General features: G+C 31.7%; 3 protein-coding genes, 2 long non-coding RNA genes and 1 pseudogene across 6 annotated transcripts in view; 2 read left to right on the top strand and 4 right to left on the bottom strand.

The window, feature by feature from the left end:
• LOC126876719 (dual specificity tyrosine-phosphorylation-regulated kinase 1A-like) overlaps positions 1-14,636 on the bottom strand; it is a 59,113-nt gene extending 44,477 nt beyond the window's left edge. The window contains exons 1-3 of one of the 2 annotated variants that reach the window (XM_050639593.1): positions 14,325-14,636; positions 13,346-13,470; positions 11,135-12,278 (exon numbers count right to left, since the gene is read on the bottom strand). In XM_050639593.1, the coding sequence (XP_050495550.1) occupies positions 11,742-12,278; positions 13,346-13,468 (660 nt within the window). In that variant the 5' untranslated portion in view covers positions 13,469-13,470; positions 14,325-14,636 and the 3' untranslated portion in view covers positions 11,135-11,741. Of the gene's footprint in view, positions 1-11,134; positions 12,279-13,345; positions 13,471-14,324 lie in introns of those variants that run through there. The other variant, XM_050639596.1, reaches the window with a different exon arrangement.
• LOC126876732 (katanin p60 ATPase-containing subunit A-like 2) lies at positions 126-4,378 on the top strand (annotated as a pseudogene).
• Positions 4,364-4,703, bottom strand: LOC126876734 (uncharacterized). Its single transcript, XR_007694466.1, has 2 exons — positions 4,609-4,703; positions 4,364-4,540 (listed from the first exon to the last, which is right to left on the bottom strand). It is a non-coding gene; the product is annotated as an uncharacterized LOC126876734 (long non-coding RNA).
• LOC126876723 (survival motor neuron protein-like) lies at positions 4,729-6,540 on the bottom strand. The gene is made up of 4 exons (XM_050639607.1): positions 6,081-6,540; positions 5,709-5,891; positions 5,469-5,583; positions 4,729-5,077 (listed from the first exon to the last, which is right to left on the bottom strand). The coding sequence occupies exons 1-4, from the start codon at positions 6,123-6,125 to the stop codon at positions 4,815-4,817; spliced, it is 606 nt and encodes a 201-aa protein (XP_050495564.1). The 5' UTR covers positions 6,126-6,540; the 3' UTR covers positions 4,729-4,814.
• Positions 7,067-8,940, top strand: LOC126876725 (adrenodoxin-like protein 2, mitochondrial). Its single transcript, XM_050639609.1, has 4 exons — positions 7,067-7,427; positions 7,829-7,941; positions 8,106-8,238; positions 8,606-8,940. The coding sequence occupies exons 1-4, from the start codon at positions 7,279-7,281 to the stop codon at positions 8,694-8,696; spliced, it is 486 nt and encodes a 161-aa protein (XP_050495566.1). The 5' UTR covers positions 7,067-7,278; the 3' UTR covers positions 8,697-8,940.
• Positions 14,637-15,599: 963 nt separating the features above from the next.
• LOC126876742 (uncharacterized) lies at positions 15,600-16,778 on the bottom strand. The gene is made up of 3 exons (XR_007694474.1): positions 16,517-16,778; positions 15,733-16,379; positions 15,600-15,634 (listed from the first exon to the last, which is right to left on the bottom strand). It is a non-coding gene; the product is annotated as an uncharacterized LOC126876742 (long non-coding RNA).
• Positions 16,779-17,828: the final 1,050 nt, after the last annotated feature.

Raw genomic sequence — 17,828 nt, 5'->3', positions numbered from 1 at the left:
ATTCTATCATTATATTTGTGCGTTGCTTATGTGTGAACCAAACATTTCCATGGCAACAAATCGTTTGTCTCTTGTTTGATGCACGGTTTTCAACGGAGTTGAAAGAATTTTTTAAGAGAAACGTAATGGACGGGTTGTTTTTAAAGTAATAAACGGAAATTCTCGTATCCATTGAGAAACGATAGGCGATTTGAAAGTGTCACTATGAACGGTGATTTATCGATGCAATGTAGTATGAATAAGATATTTTATAATCTGCGAAAAAAGGTAAGGAATATTCTAGATTTTAGATTTTAGATTTTAGATTTTAGATTTTAGATTTTAGATTTTAGATTTTAGATTTTAGATTTTAGATTTTAGAATTTCCACGTCACAGACGTGTGTGTTTTGTTATTTGATTTGTAATATTGCTGCAGTTCTCTTAATAGCTGTTCGTTTCATGCGATACTCGCACATAGTATCTATGACTTTTGCTTCTAACAATTTTTATAATTAGGCTGTATCAAATATTTTTAACGTTCGTGTTTCATGAAAAATCATGTGTAACTCGTTGAATTCGCAAATGTAACAAAAAATTACATGAAAAAACTTATATTATTGTAATGAAAAAATAATTATATTAGGAGGAGAGTCGTATTTCGGAACGTCATCGCAACATATTATACCTTGTATGTGATTATTTGGAACACAATGGGTGAGTATATTATAATTAAAATATATTCCTAGTTCCAATTCTCTTGAATAGTGTCAGTGACCAATCGAAATAGAAATCAGTGGACATCGTGGAAAGAGAAGGCGAAACCAAATTTGAAAATTCGACATCGGTAATTCAGTAGTTAAGAATAACTCAATCGATAATGTAGATTAACTAGTTATAAACAAATATATGAAATATAAATTCAAATTATTCTTATCCATCTAAAAATTGGAAATTAAAGAGCAGAAGACAAGAAATTATCTTCGAGGATTTATATAGTAAATACATTCTTTTGCCCGTCTTACCTAGAGATAAAACAGTTGTTTGATGGTTATCTTATAGTGTTCAGTCATTGCGAAAAATATTTTTAATCAGTTAAAAACTATAATTAATTAAAAACTACATTTTTTTAGGTATATAGACATTAGCGATGTATTATTCCGGGAAGCTCGTCTGTCTCCCGAACATCGGGTCTGCGACAACATCGATTTGGAAATTATCGTTGCAGAGTATGAAAATTATTACAAGATGAAATTTCAAAAATATCCCATATTGTGTAAGAAAATAACTGGAAGGGAAATGACGAGGGAAGTGACAAATGCAAGCAAAACGTAAGAATTTAAATTATTTAACGATATTAAACGGTATTCAACGTGTATCCTATTCAACGGTATCGTATTCAACGTATCAAATTCAACGTATCGTATTACAATATGATCCAGTGTTTGTAGAAGTATTGAGACAAAAGCCAAATCTTTTAGTAAACAAGCGAGAAGTGAGCCTGTGAAAGAGACGAATCTACAGCAGAAGATAACTGATGACAATACGAATCATATTAATCTCGCAATGACAGTGACGTCAATATTCCCCAATGAGAGTGATGGACGTTCATCAGAAGAGCTATTTAACGTCCCAATGGAACAATCCATGCAATCGAAGATATTGAAATGCATTGAAAAGCTTTATTCAGATAATACGGAATTACGAAAGATTGCTGAGGACGTCTCATGCGTAAGTTATTTTCGATTAATATACGTATCGTAAAGCTTTTAAACGATAAAATTCCCGTCGATAAATCGTCCAACGTATATCGACGATGACGTGATTTCGGTAACGCTTCAAATATCAAATTACGTAACGCTTACTTAATATAGAGAAGACGCCATTTTATCTTTGTATATCTTTGTATCGTCACAGGAGATCGTAGTAAACAAATTAAATGTACATTGGGATGACGTTATAGGCCTAGAAGAATGTAAAACCGCTGTTAAGGAGGCCGTTGTGTATCCCCTTAAGTATCCTATCTCTTTTGATGGCCCGTTTTCCCCATGGAAAGGTATTTTGCTGTACGGCCCACCTGGTACAGGTAAGATACTCGTATTCTTTTCATTTCTGTACGTGTTTACAAGAAATATACAAAACAGGGAAAACGAAGTTAGCGAAGGCAGTCGCGACAGAATGCCATTGCACCTTTTTTAACATAACTGCCAGCTGATTGGTCAGCAAATGGAGAGGCGATTCCGAGAAGTATAACGTGTAAGTTGCTTTGTCTATGTAAGTTTCTTTGTTCCTTTGTCTATGAAGGAGAGATTCTAGGTATAAAATTTTTATTTTTCGTCATTTATATATAAATAGAATAGTTGTTTGGAAAACGAAATGATATCATATTCGCGATGAGGCAATGAATTTAAGGAATTTCGAATATAATATTTAATGAATAATACATTTGTTAAACTGAACAGGTTTTATTTGAACTTGCCTATAGTCATTCGCCTACAATTATTTTTATCGACGAGATTGACTGGATCGCCACAAATAAAGGAGACTGTATATTGTCTGAACCTGCAAAGAGATTCAGATCAGAACTTCTTTCTAGATTGGATGGATTAGTGTCTAATGAGAATTCTAATGTAGTTCTTCTGGCTACAACTAATTCCCCTTGGTACGTATATCACGTTATTTCAATGTTTTCTAAGTAGAAAATATCGTAATATTTCTCCAAATTCCAAATATGTTATTGTGTTGTTTGAAGTATTCCTTCATTATTATTAGTATAATAGAACGATAATATTTATTGTAAATATGTTATTAGGGGCATTGATGCAGCTTTACTCAGGCGTCTCGAAAAGCAAATATACGTATCATTACCCAATGAAGTTGCTCGACTTGGTATATTCAAATTATACCTTAGCAACCACTTATTAGAAAATACAGATATTGTAAACCACATAGTAAAATGTACTGAAAGATATTCTTGTGCAGATATAAAATTGCTTTGTAAGCAAGCGTGGCTACTAGAAATAAGCCCGATATGGAGGAGACTTGAAAAGAAAGAAACACCTGTTACCACTTTGAAATATGAATTAAAAAGTTATGAAATATTAGCAAAATTGTTAAAAAAAATGTCACCTACAGTTATGCAAATAGATAAATATGATACGCGGAACAAATAAATACGCAATCGTAATGACAGATATTGAAAAATATAAATAAATGGATTATCGTTCGAGAAATCATTCGCATGTGTGTGCATGTGTGTATGCGCGCATGTGTGTGCGCGCATGTGTGTCGTGTGTGTCATGTGTGTGTGCGTGTGTGTGCGCGCACACGCTATAGGCTAAGTTTAAAATGTTCGGTTGTATTATATCCTTGTATTATATATGTCGGAGATGAAAGGAAAACCGGAGCCTTCCCTTTGCAATTTTGAGGAAGCCTTCTAATGCTTTAGCCTAGATTTTATCATAACTGTAATTAAGCAATTGTCATTTGTAATTGTTTGATATTTGTGAAAGCGAAAGTGAGTTCGAGGTGACAACTGGTCGCCGAACGTAGCCACGGTCACGGGATAAACGTTTTGCCTGACGAAGGTGTGGATCGGTTGTATTGTTCTCCCTAGAAATCGCATAGAATTGTACTTTAGAGATGTCGATATAATGGGACACACGTTGTATTAGGAATCAATCTCCAGACAGAAACTGCCTAGTAACGGCGTTTGAATCTTTCTCGATGTTTCCAAAGAGTATACAACAAACTTTTGACAGAAATTGCCTAGCAACAACGATTGGAACCTTCTCGATGTTTCCAGCGAGCATATAACAAACAAATGCAGTCGGATAGCGAAAAAGATTTTCATCAGATATTCATTCGTGTGATCGCCTTGGAAAGTGATACATCGAGCAATTTACCGAGTGTCTCAGCAATTGTATTCTGTGTTTAAAATTATTCTACACATAGTAAAGAGTTATCCCGTTGACCGTGGATTCGTTTGAACCCCGGAACATTGTTAATAGCGTTAATTAAATTCATTATTCGTGAAACCTATCGATCGTTAATCTCATTATACGTTAAATTCATTATTCGTAAGACATATTATTCGTTCCTCTTATTGTTCGTTAAACTTATTAATCTTTAATCTAATTATTAGTTAAACTTATCGTTTGTTAATTTTATTATTTATTAAACTCATTATTCATAATATTTTGTAAAATCTTGTTTATTCGCGTAAATATATTCTCTGTTTCGTAAAACAATGGCTAATTCAAACGAAGGATCATTACGCGCCTTAAATCCTAATGATAACCCGACATATATATGTGAGTGTATTTTATCAAAAATATGTTTTTTAGTTTTTCTTATCTTAGTAATTATTTTTAAAAAAATAAAGTCTTATATGAAAATAAAGCTGTTCTTTATTTCAAATAATTGAAGTAAATAAATACAATGAGTTTTATATTTTATTATATCTTATATTATCGTTATATTGTTATTGAAAAAATTGATATAATCAACACTTCTTCCTGTTCTCTTGATTGTTTCTTGCTTGTTTCAAACCATGATAATAACCTACAAAAGAAATAACATAGTCCATTGAAAATTTAATATACAATAAAATACTTATATGAAATAATTACCTGTGTGAAAACCACTAATATACCATGACATCAACATACTTGAAAGTGCGTCTGTATCATTATCTGGTAATCTAGTACATTTTATTAAAATTTCGTATTTTTTTTTTTTCCAAATAAAATGTTAAACTTATTCCAAATTACTTATTAATATTAGAAGTATTCAGCATTTCATTAGAATTTTTAAATTGTACTTACTCGGCCATTAATTATGGTGGTAAAGGAGGTGCAGGTGGCATTATATCAGTCATCGAATTGAAAGATGGTCCCGATATGAAGTGATGTGCACAATCCATTTTTTCTACATTATATTTTTTCGAATTTACATTTGTAGAAAAATTAGTCTCACAAGTCTCGTCGTTCTCTTCATTGAATTTCTCTTCCAAAGCTTTCTTTTGTTGTGCTATTTGACTTTGCAAACCTTCTGATTCTAAAAGAGAACTCAACTCGACTTTCTCTGTATTACCATAGCCTAAACACAGAGTAAAAGAAATTTTTGTCATTTAATAGAATGGCTGAGTGACATTCAGTTACTGTCCTTACAGGCAATGTACTAGAATTTCCCGTGCATAAATGTATATGTATAAATGTTTGCCTTGATATATGTAGTAATAATCACTCGTCTAATGAGGAGAATTATATTCCAAGCAGCTAATAATGAACAATAAGTAACATGCATGTTTATGGTTCATGACCCTATATCCCACGGGTCTCTCCATAGACATTGACAGGTACTCCTGCCGAGTTAAGAACCTGCTGAATGACACTGTGATAGACTATGCGAAAGCCTTTACTTCATATATATATATATGTATTTTTAGTACATTTCTTAATTGACATAACCATCATGCTAAAGGTATTACCTACAAATTTTACAACACACGTGCCATTGTTTTCGTAAATTTTTGATATTATAGCTTCATAAATTTCTCCATCCTCTGAGTATATTGCACGACAAGGTGCTCCTATGATCCATTTCTATAGAGAAAAGATGTGTATACAAATAAATATAAGTAAATAGCAAAATAAAATAATTTGCTTCTTAATCAATATATTTAATAATATTCTGTATCAAATTTGTAATATTCTATCAAAATCACAACCTTGTGTAATTTACTTGCGTGTTTAGGCTGCTTAAGATTTTGTAGGTTTTCTTTCGGTTGAGAATTTCCAACATCCATTCCCATTCGCTTGATAACTTCTTCTTTTGCTAAATTTATTGCTTTATCATATGCTTCTATTAATGCACTATCGTCCCAAACATTATCATTGGCTGTGTCTGTATCCTTTTGAGATAGCAAATTATACGTTATTAATATCGATACAAGTATTTTATTATCAAACTATTGCAAATTATCATATATGTCATTTTTCAAAAATTGACTAAAAGGTAATGGATACTGTTAATTACTATTATGCTAAGATCTTGTACTAAAATAATGTTAAAACCATTACGTTTCCATTACCATACATACGTTTCCATTTCCTCGTATAAAAAGAACATTCATATCATCTGCCATTTTAAAATAACATCATTTAAATATTGAATTTGCTTCTGAAATATTAATTTGTCTCATTTCTTTAACTCTAACACATTGTAAACAATGATGACATTATACCAACTATAATACTAAAAATCTATTCCCCATTCATTCGAAAGATTATTTTTTGAAGCAAGGTTAACATTGAATGTTCCCACACTTCAATAACTGTATTTTACTTTCTTTACAATATCTAACAATATATTAGAATACTATAAAAAAATATTGTATGCACAAAAAACTGTTTATAGCGAAATAGCAAAAGAATTAATCACATATTATAACTAAAACGAGATTGTTAAGTAGATTATATTATACTGCATATGCGTTAGTGTTTCAGCTGGTAAATATAGTTTTTATATCTGAAGATAAATAAGATTTAATTCTATAAAATTGCATAATGAATTATACATCTATTTATTACTATTCGTATTTCCCCTTAGTTGTATGTTGTCAATAGCATCAATCACGAACATATAAATAAATATAGAAGAAACCTCTATATGGTTTCTTCTATATGGAAATGAAAAGGGAAAAATGAACATGGAAGACAAGAAAGTTTTCTTCAGGTTTAGCGTATGCGTGATACGCTTTGAATGTCTCAGATAAAGATAAAGATACTCTGCTCATTTCTATTTGTTCCGCAGAACGAGAAATTTGTTGTCTTTCATATTGGTTTTTACGATTCAATTTTTGGGCAGTTTTCCCTAGCGAGTGTCGGTCCCTGTTTGATATAACCAGACCGTAATTTATACAGATATGTATTATAGATATATATTTGTAAAACTGAAATCAGATGAAATAAATGTTGCCTGAGGTTTTAAACGTTTAATAAAAACAATATTTCATTTGGAAAAAATGTAAGATATGTAAAATTACATATTGATCATTTTGCTGGTCTTGTATCATAAAACGTGTGGCCCGAAGAGCACGTGTCCGGTAGAGATACGTCACTTGTGTTAGGAACCGTTTTATAACCTATCACAGTAAAGGAACGTCGGCAGTATAGCAGCCGAAGAATGCCGTGAAAGTTTCTGTACAAAGTACAATTGATCTACAATTGATATTTTCCGCAATACTTATCTGATGTTCGGTCAGGGTGTCCCATACTCATGATATTTATGACAGTGGAATGGCGTTAGTAAATCAATTACAAAAATTTTCGAGATCAATTCTCGGTATTGCATCAAATTATTCAAAATATACAAGCAACACAACGTTACCCTTTTTGCAGGCAACAAGAGGAATATCGACCACGCAACCACTTTCAGAAAAACAAGAGTAAGTGATACAAATTTTCTTGTGCTTTCCTTCTTTTTTTAATAGAATTTCAGTACTTACCTTCCAATATAAAATTGGTGTCAAAATAATAATGCTAATAATAATGTCTAAGAAATTTTTCTCTTTGTAGGAGTATAACATCTAGAAAAATAACATAGTATTAATAAGAACAACATTGACAGTGAACAACTAAAAATATAACACTGTTATAAATATATGATATACGAATTTTATTTATGTATTATTAAGACAAGTATATCTTATTTTTAAATTATTTCTATTATCATAAGTGATACATATAATTAAGGTATAATTAAGAGAAGATTAATTGAAGAAACACAAAAAATAAGGAAAATAATTATATTGAGATAATTTTTATCTTTCATAAATATTATTTTCAGAGTAAATATAACGTTTGTTAAAGCAAGTGGAGAGAGAATCAAAGCAAAAGGGAAAGTTGGAGATACTATATTAGACATAGTAGTAAATAATGAAATTGATTTAGATGGATATGGTATGTTTTAAAGAAGCATAATTTACTTAATTTAAAATAAATAATTTTGAGGTAGAAAATATTTGAAAATTTTCATTTTTATCGAGTTTAATATTCTTATTATTTTTAACTTTTGATACTTTATTATATAAGTATGTTGTAATATTAAAATATAATTGATATAGGTGCTTGTGAAGGAACATTAACTTGTAGTACGTGCCATTTAATATTTTCGAAAGAAGTTTATGATGCACTTCCTGACAAACCAACAGATGAAGAATTAGACATGTTGGATTTAGCATATGAATTAACAGATACGTGAGTTCATAATAATCAGTATCAAATCATTCACATTATTAATTCTATTACCTTTTAATATTTTATAAAGTGAATTTTTCTTTGTAAATTTATGTAAAAACAGGTTAGTATTGGGTATTTCGAAATCTGCATCTCAATGTAGAATTTCAAATCGCTATCTCTGAATACTACGAAACTGAAATTATAATAAATTTTCATAGTTTTTTATTTATGACCCTATAATCATTACGAATCTATGTTGGAATTAGCATATTTACAATGTTGATTTTCAAATGGATAAATAGAAATCTTATTGTGTATTAGTATTAATTTGTATAGCAATAAATATATTTATTGACATATTCAGTTATATAATATTTAATTTCAGGTCACGGCTAGGCTGTCAAATAGTAATGTCTAAGGAACTAGATGGAATTGAGGTAAGAGTTCCATCAACAATTAATGATGCAAGAGCATAACTGAAATTATCTATAGGTTTTTGAAAATTTGTATACAATGTTATACATCTCTTGTTAAAAAACCCTTGTTATAATTATTAAAATATTGGTATTAAAAAAATATAATAAAGAATCTTGTGTTTAAATGTGAAGCTTATATATATACATATGTTATATAGTATAATTGCAATTTTGATATTTGTACATTGCCATTGTAAAAAGCCTATCCAATTATGAAGAAAATATATCTTTTATTTTTAATATACAGGGTGTCAATTTTAAAACGTTCATCTAAATTATTTTCGTTACTATTAAAGATAAGAAGAAATTACTAAGGAAGACTTAAATGGTTTTAAGATGTGTACTTGGTTATGATAAAAAAGACTCTTGTGGAATAAATTTTGCAACTTCTGAAAGATTAGATAAAAGCTTAGAACCTAAAAAATAATTTGAAATTAATTTCGTTTAGATATACTGTTTGATTTCTTAGCTGTGGGCAAGTTTAAAAGATCATCAAACTCATGGTCAACAAAACAACAGAAATGTACATGCAATGCTTTTTCGTTTCACAACAAGTTATCTGACACTATCATCATTTTCGTGGCACATGCAACATTATCGATTCAGTATAGTAATGTTTTGGATTGAAACAAGTGTCTCGACATTGGGGCAAAATATTTCAACCTTTAAGGACTAAAATTAAAACTTATGAGTTTGTTTATAATTTTAATAGATTTTATTAATATTGTTTTTACTGGTTTATTAATTACAAGAAAGTTTGTAAAAGACTGAAGTTTTACGTAAAAAGTACAAATATTCTTTCAACAAAATTAGTCAAATCACATCATTATTTATACATATTGTATATAAATAAAATATGCGGATATATTACTTTACCCTAGAATTAAAATTCAATAATATTGAGGAATCTTATTTATTCAGATTTTGTACATTATCGCTTCTAACCTCGGATAATAGAACAACAAATTAAATATTTTTAAACAAAAAAACTTTGTTCCTTTGTTTGATTTCCCTTGCTCGCGTTTCTTAACTACTTAGATATAAAATACTTACGTTTTCGAAAATTCATACTTTACAAGCTACTAAACGCTTTATCTGTTCAGAATAATTTATTGTTTTCTTAACTAGGTACATACCAAATACATCTATTAAGTTGGTATTTCTCATAATTACCAGTACATAAAGCTAAAACACTTTTGTACTATGCTTGTTATACATGGATCTAACAAATAATTTAACTTGTGTATTGTCGTTTGTATATTTTGTTACGTGTAAAATATTCTATTTCTACACTACTTACAAGTTCGATAAAGTGTACATTACACATCGTGAAATTTACATATTTTCACTTGGTTACCCTGCCCAATTCGAATATAATTCAGAACGTATGTGCTATATTTATATATTCTGCATTTGTTTTGTATATTATGTACACTGATCTGATCTTTGTAAACGCGAGTTTTACGATATTAATGAGAAATTTGCCAATTTAATGGAAGTTGTTAATTTTTTCTGGCACGTTTCACGTTAGCAGACATTTTTCTTAAGTTACAGTCGAAAAATGTTTTTATGTAAAAGAATAGGAATGATTATTAGGAAGTTATTTTAAGATGACAAGATATTTCACGTCTTCTATTTAAATATAGCGTTAAATTTTAATTCCGTCAATTCGTATATACTCGTACATCGAATTTCCTTTTCTCATGTCATTTCTTTTCTTTCATTTCACATTTAATTACAAAGATAAAGTGTAAGTACGTTACTCATAAAATTAATATCAAATGTCGCAAAATATACAAAAGTAAACTAAGAAGAGGGGTACATATTATTACACAAACTGTCGTTCATATTGCATATGTACATATGCAGTATAAAAACAATACTTTTTAGTTTTTAATCTCTTGTTTAAATAATCCTAATATCTAAATTTGTATCGGTCATTGATTCGATATAACTGCGTTTATTGGAAGTAATTAAGCTATAGCCTGCGCACAAGAGAAGAAGGAACAAACACGTATAGTATACACGCTTAAATAACAAAATTAAGTCAGTTTACGTTCAATGTGAACTTGATCAAAGTTCCAGTCTCGAATTATAGAGTTTCTTACTATCAGTTTACAAAATTCGATATTACGATTATGTACCGTATTTGAAAAACATAAAATGCTTTGTTCAATTTTAAATAAAACTAATATTTACCAAAGCGAATACGAAAAAAATGTTATCATCAAACTCAATTTTCAATTATCAAACTTAATCCAGCACAAATACAAATGTTCTTCGTGCTTTTTTACTTTTACTACTTTTCAACTCTCTATAGTTCGAGATTTGAGTTCCGCTAACTTTCTTTCTACTGCGCATGCGCAACAGGAAAACTTGAATTACACGTAATAGTAAAAAGTTCGAAAATCTTATCCTTTCGTGGCAGCGAAAGTAACCTAGGACTAGAGGTTCCATAACATTAATAATAATAAGGCAATAATATTAATATTAATAATAATGTAATCGAGTACTACTAACAATATTAATAATAATAATAATAATAATAGTATGGTAATGGCAAGATACACGCGGGTATAAATTAATCATTCCTTTCGTAATATCTACGACGTCTTCGGGATATTCTTTAGAAATTACTTTATTTCTGGTCAATATTCATTAACGAGCAACTTTTCTCTCTGTTTCTTATCACGATTTTTTTCACTTCATCACAATTGTACCGTTAGAAATTATTCAAAACATTGTTAAAATGTCCATGAAATATATGCAATTGCCGTATTGAATAAGCGAGTAATGAAGTTGCTGTTTCACTGAATAAAAGTGAAATCTCCAATGCGTGTGCTCAAGTATATAAGTTAAAAAAAGATTGGTACATCAATGCCTATTATTCTTAATCAATATTCATCATTTAACAATTAGGACCGAATTTTTACAAACCAACTCTAAACCACGACCCAATTTACAAATAAAAAGATCGATGTGTAAATTAACTATCAACTATTAATCTCCAATCCTATGTGAAGATATAATGTTCGGACCAAATTTCTAAACTAACGTGGACAATTCATGCGGACTATTGGTGGTTGCTGCGCTACTTAGATCCAATGTGGCAGCCGGAAGACCAGGACTGACGCTGCCGGTTGCTTCCCGTGGCAAATGCTGCGATCTATTTAGCTTATTTCCAGGACTCGGTGGCGATCTATCTGCTGGTGTATCCGGTGGCGTAACCACGTTTCTGTGTCCGCTCACGTTCAGATGATTGTGCGTCGCCGCGATCGGAGCTGGCGATGAGAGCAACAAGGGCGGTGGGGACATTGACACGTGTCGATGATGATGATGGTGATGATAGTGTTGGTACTGTGCAGCTCGGCCGTGCGTTGCGTGGCTGGTATTTAGTTGGTTCGTCACGGGCCCGACTTTCGTTGGGCAGCCAGCATGGTGGATGGTTAACGGGCCACGTAGTTGTTGTTGCTGTTGTAGCTGTGGCTGGTTCTGGTGCTGTTGCAGCTGCTGCTGACGCTGCAGCTGTACCGCCGCTTCGCACTGTTCGCGCGCTAACGCCTTCACGGCATTCGTCTTCTCCTACGAAATAAGAATGATAGGTTAGGTTGTAGTCAGGGGCCATAACAAATTAAAAAAGTTATAATATAAGAATTTACATTTTAGTTGAAATGATTCTAGTTACGAATAAGTATTAAAGATGATTCAAATCTTTTTCGTTACCGATAACCATGGTGAAAACTCTTTTGGATTACTTTCAGCCATTGTCAATCTTATTGTCTTATTATACTACATGCTTGAAGTAGAAGGAGGGGTACAGAGAAAAAGACTTTTTCTCGGCAAATATAATCGTTACTCAATTATTTTGTTCAACAGTTTTACAAATCTCCCCAAAATAAACGAGAATACGAAAATACACTGAATATCGTGTGTATGGTTATTTATAAAATCCCCTTGAAATAGTTGCGATCGCGGATCACATAAACAAACGAACCTGTCATTCTACAGAGTATCTTTTTCGGTGAAATTATGCAAACGTAAATGTAACTTCGGTAGATCTCCTCGAGAACTTGTAAGCTTATATCACTCTGACCCAACCAGTCCACTCTAAAGTGTATAATTTATAAAAGGGGATTATATTAATACGCGGAGGATGTGGTAGGTGGTAAGTTTTGCATATGAATGTTTGTTGATACAACGAATGGTTAAATGGAGGTTTTCATGAATGTGATAAGGACTAGATCGAATGTTTTAACATTTATAACTAGAATGCGTATTTTTATACAAGTTTGTAGTTTTACGAACATAATCAAAGAAATAAAATTTTAATAGAGATTTGTTTTCTTATATACGTATATTTTAGCGCATTTTATGCATTTTGCGCCATTTGCGTACTTTTCAATTTCGCACGAACGTATAAAGATCCGCAATATAATTATAACGCTTCTTAAAAATGTGAAAAATCCTGGTTTCCTAAAAGCTTGCAATTGATTTCAGAAAAATTTTTATGAACTCTACCAGATAAATTATGGTAACTCTGAAAAACAAAATTTCACGATAAAATGATTTCCGGGTAAAATACACATAAAAGATGATTTAGACGTGTTTGAACGTGTTCGTTTTCTTTTTTAATAGCGATATGTTCTTACCCTCTGCCACACGAAGACGTTATGGACCATTGCGCATCCACAAAACACGATGCCAAGGCCTATGAAAACCGACGTAACGATTGCCGGCGTCGAATGAAACTGGATGAATGTATACAATATCATACCTGAAAGCATTGTTAGAGGATCATTATAACACGTATGCCATAACAAGCGGGACAAAGAATCGGCGCAAATACATATTCTCAATACATATAATTCTCGAAGCGTAAACTATATACATATGCTTTTAATTGAAATTTTCAATACTAGTTGCAAATTATTTTTCAATTAATTTATTATTTAAGTCTTTATATATCAATTCTCGACGAATAAATTACTTAAATTATAGAGAATCTATCTTCAGACAATAGAGAATTCAATATTTTTGGTCGTTAAGTAATTTACAAATTTCTAAAACGATTACGTTCGAAGTTTTGGACAGTATTTGAAGTTTCTAACATGACATTAAAAAAAAATAAATAAATTTTATGATATAATTAAAAAAACATTGTAGTCTATCATAATTTCTATTCCGTCAAATTTATTAAAACGCAGTTTTCTTCTGAACAGAGTCAAAATGTCCGTCTTGAATCGAGTTCAACAGCTTAACGATCGATCGAGCGAATGATAGCTGTGTAAACTAGCATGACACAACGTAAACTTTAGATTAGATCTCGATCCATCCACCAGCCGTATTCATGCATGACATGAATATTCTGTTTCAGCTCTTTATAAATTAATCTGTTAAAACTTCTCTAAAAGACGATCATTTTTTATTTTTCTAAGAAAAATAATGACTATTCGGCGTTAAAATTAACTTTATTTCCATTGGATTTCTAAACTGATTTCATACACTCAGAGATAGTTCACAGTATCTTTTAGATTCATGCCTGAATTCAAGAAAAATTAAACGTATAACTTATGTACTAGTATCTTTCAAAAGGTTAAAGTTGACAGAATTGAAGGAATTGGTTCTTACCAGTTAGAAAGACGGGAATGCTAATGAAAAACCCTCCGACAGCACATATCCGGCTGATGGATGATTTTTGCAGGTACTTGTTACTCCTGAAACAGACAAAATTTGAAGTGAAAGTCAGTTTCACGATTCTATGATAATTGAGCGAAATATAAAGGAACCAGTTTTTTGTTTAACAGCCAAGAATCTTTCAAAAATTCTACTGTAATTGATACTTCAAATATATTTAGTCAGACAAAGGATAATCATAATCGCAACGTTAATCTTAACTTTAATTCAAGGATCAAACAGTATCATTATACATATAAAAGTAAACATAAAGTCTATCCACATTGTTGTTGTTGTTGTTGTTGTTGTTGTTGTTGTTGTCGTTGTCGTTGTCGTTGTCGTTGTCGTTGTCGTTGTCGTTGTCGTTGTCGTTGTCGTTGTCGTTGTTGTTGTTGTTGTTGTTGTTGTTATTATTATTATTATTATTATTATTATTATTATATGTTATTCTATAATTGATTTTTATTTCTTTATTATCAATATTATTCTATTTTCTATAATGATTCAATTATAGATCTTATTTTTTGTCAATCATATTTCACTGAAATGATCACTTTGAAAATAATCTAATAGTAAAAAATGAAAAATAATCTTTTTCTACCTTGTCTTCATTTTTTACAAACTCTGTCCACCGCCGCAAACCTATTAAATGCATGAAACGACAAAGCAAAGCTGCTTCACATAATTCCCCGCTCACGCAGTGTCAATCAGCTCACGACCGCAAACGATACTGCTAATTTCCAGCGACCACGAACGATTTCACCGTAATTGCCGGTGTGAAATTTACCAATACGTGCTCGAATTGGTCAATAATGGATAGAGCGCTCTTGCACACACTAATCTACCAACAAATAATATTGACTCAATTGAACAACAGCGCCTAGATTAACGGACAAACCGCATGTTCCAAACAGATTTACAATCACGGCAGAAAATACATGCCGTTATAGATGTTTCCTGGTCAAGACTAATTTCCACGCGTTAAGAACATTGTAACCGGAATCTAGGAAGAACTAGCACTTCCTGGAATAATACTATTGTGTCCTCGATGAATGTCTCTCCGCAATGCCCTCGAGTGAGTTGTTTTTGTCTTTGGTCGTACGACGTCCGGGATGAGAATTCGGGGAACGGTTTTGCGCTGCTTTAATACTCGCACAACCATCCATCCATGGGACTGCATCTTTTTAGGAGGACCAGTGATTAATCTTTTCCCTTTAATCTTTAATTTTCATCTCTAATTTCTCATGAGGCTAAGATTCCTGCATCTTTTATCATAATAATTTATTAATACTATTAATAAATTGAGACAATTTTACACGTCGTATTTTGCGTTATAAGATGACTTGTAATTTGTAAAATTTACCTGTAAAATTCCTTTGTTTGTTTTACCGAAGCAATAGTTGGCATTTCTATACGACAATAAGAATTTGTTAATACTAATAATTTGTAAGGTTATCATGTTATCATTCTTCTAATGGATAGTATATTATTGAAACTTTTTTTAATATTGAAACGCGATATTTTTTTGGAGAAGAAGTGCATAGTAGTAAAGAGTTGAATTCTACGGACGTAAAAAGTGGACATAACATTTTCTGTACATGGAGTCGCCTGGCCTAAACATTTTATGATTTCCGGGCAAAAAACAGACGAATCCAGCGCTGATTTTAAAGCAGCTTCATCCAAATAAGCCACAATAAGAAATTCCCACGAAACAGTTGCGTTCATCCCCTTTCGAGGTCGCCGACCTCTTTGAATGCGTTTCAAGTGCGTCGTACCAATGAAACTTCGAGTTCTAGACTAATTTCTCGGCCTTTTGCGTTAAATTTAACCTTCCGCGTTAGTGTATTTCGGACGAGCTCCTATTTTACGCTTTCGTCGACTTCACCAACGTAACACGCAGCATCCGCAAGTAAAACTGTCTCTTAAATTTGATGTGACACCGATACACGACGAGAAGAATCACAATGCCATTTTTATTCCACTTCGTTAATTTTTCGTCGTAAGGTTTAGCTGTAAATAGGATTAAAAAAATTTAGATTAACGAGGAATTTAAAATTGATCTGTTAAATCAACAATTTCCATTAGTTGTCGATAGATTTTATAAACCTCAGATTACTGAGAAATTATACACATTGCAAAATATTTACCATTGGTTACCCACGCTACACGTAAATTTGATCAATCTACCAATGCACTAACACTGCAATAAATTTCTATTGCAACATTCCACGCTCCTTTGCCGCACCTTAAACTCCTCGCTAGATTTATTCCACCTTAAAGTGTCACATAACTCCTACGACACCGATATCAAATCTTAAACTCCACCAAATTCCAGAGAAACTTGATTTCGTCGAGAGTAAGAGATTAAACTTAAAAAGCAATTTATTTCATCTTTAAACTATCCCAAACTTCTTAAATATAATTTATATATATATATATATAATAATTAAATTATTATATATATATATAATAATTAAATTATATATATATATATATATATATATATATATATATAATATTATACACTTATTGTGTGCATTATATATTTCAAGAACTTTGCAATAAAAAATAAAACTTATTACATTTAAGATATGGTTATATCGCACAGGCTCGAATATGATAAAGAGGTTAAATAAATGTCTCGAATCTCCGCAACAAACTCACACAAACCACCTAAAACACGTATACACAATGTGCATTCACTACTCGACTTCACTGAACTCGACTCCCATTCCCTGCCAAAATCACAGGCATGCAGAGTCAATTTCACTGCTCGAGCTAGTTGAATAGGGAAGAAGGTCGAGAGCTGGAGTTAAGGAGCATAGTTGGTAAAGAATCGCGTGCCGCCGCGCCATTAAGATCAAGCCCACGATCTCAACAATAAATATTAGACGGTTCTCTGACCTGCATTTCGCGTGCGACTCGGAACGATTCAAAAACGCGTAAATTTCCCATGAGTCGAATCAAACGTTCGCGATTTATCGCATTTAGGTTATATCGATATTGTCCACGAGTGGAGGCATTCAAACACAGATTGCTTTGTGTCACTCTATCGTAACTGCCCGTAATACATGATAATTTAATTTCGAATTCTTTCGAATATATGCACGTAACGAAAAATTTGTATTGGTTCGTCAATTGCAGACCAACCAGTTGTTAGCCAGTGAAAATAATGTAGATAATAATAGTGAAGAATTAGCTCGAGAAGAGTAAACAAACAAGGCGCCTTGATAAAAGGCACAATGTGGGTCCGCAAAGTGGTGGGATTTCGGCGCATGCGCATTGTTTCGCATCAACTTACAATTAGACATGCACGAAAGCTTCATTTCTGCCGCATACATACTTGGATTCGCGTGCATGAAATTCACAAAGTAGGTTATTGCTTGAAAAACAGCTTTAATCGAGCGAAGCTTTTAACCAGACTGAAATCAAGTCTTGGTTTCTTTAGAAATTCAGATG

The sequence above is a fragment of the Bombus huntii genome, unplaced genomic scaffold, assembly GCF_024542735.1.
Source record: "Bombus huntii isolate Logan2020A unplaced genomic scaffold, iyBomHunt1.1 ctg00000091.1, whole genome shotgun sequence".
NCBI classification, from domain to species: domain Eukaryota; kingdom Metazoa; phylum Arthropoda; class Insecta; order Hymenoptera; family Apidae; genus Bombus; species Bombus huntii.
The sequence above is the reverse complement of the archived record's forward strand: the minus strand, read 5'-3'. Positions and strand labels throughout refer to the sequence as shown.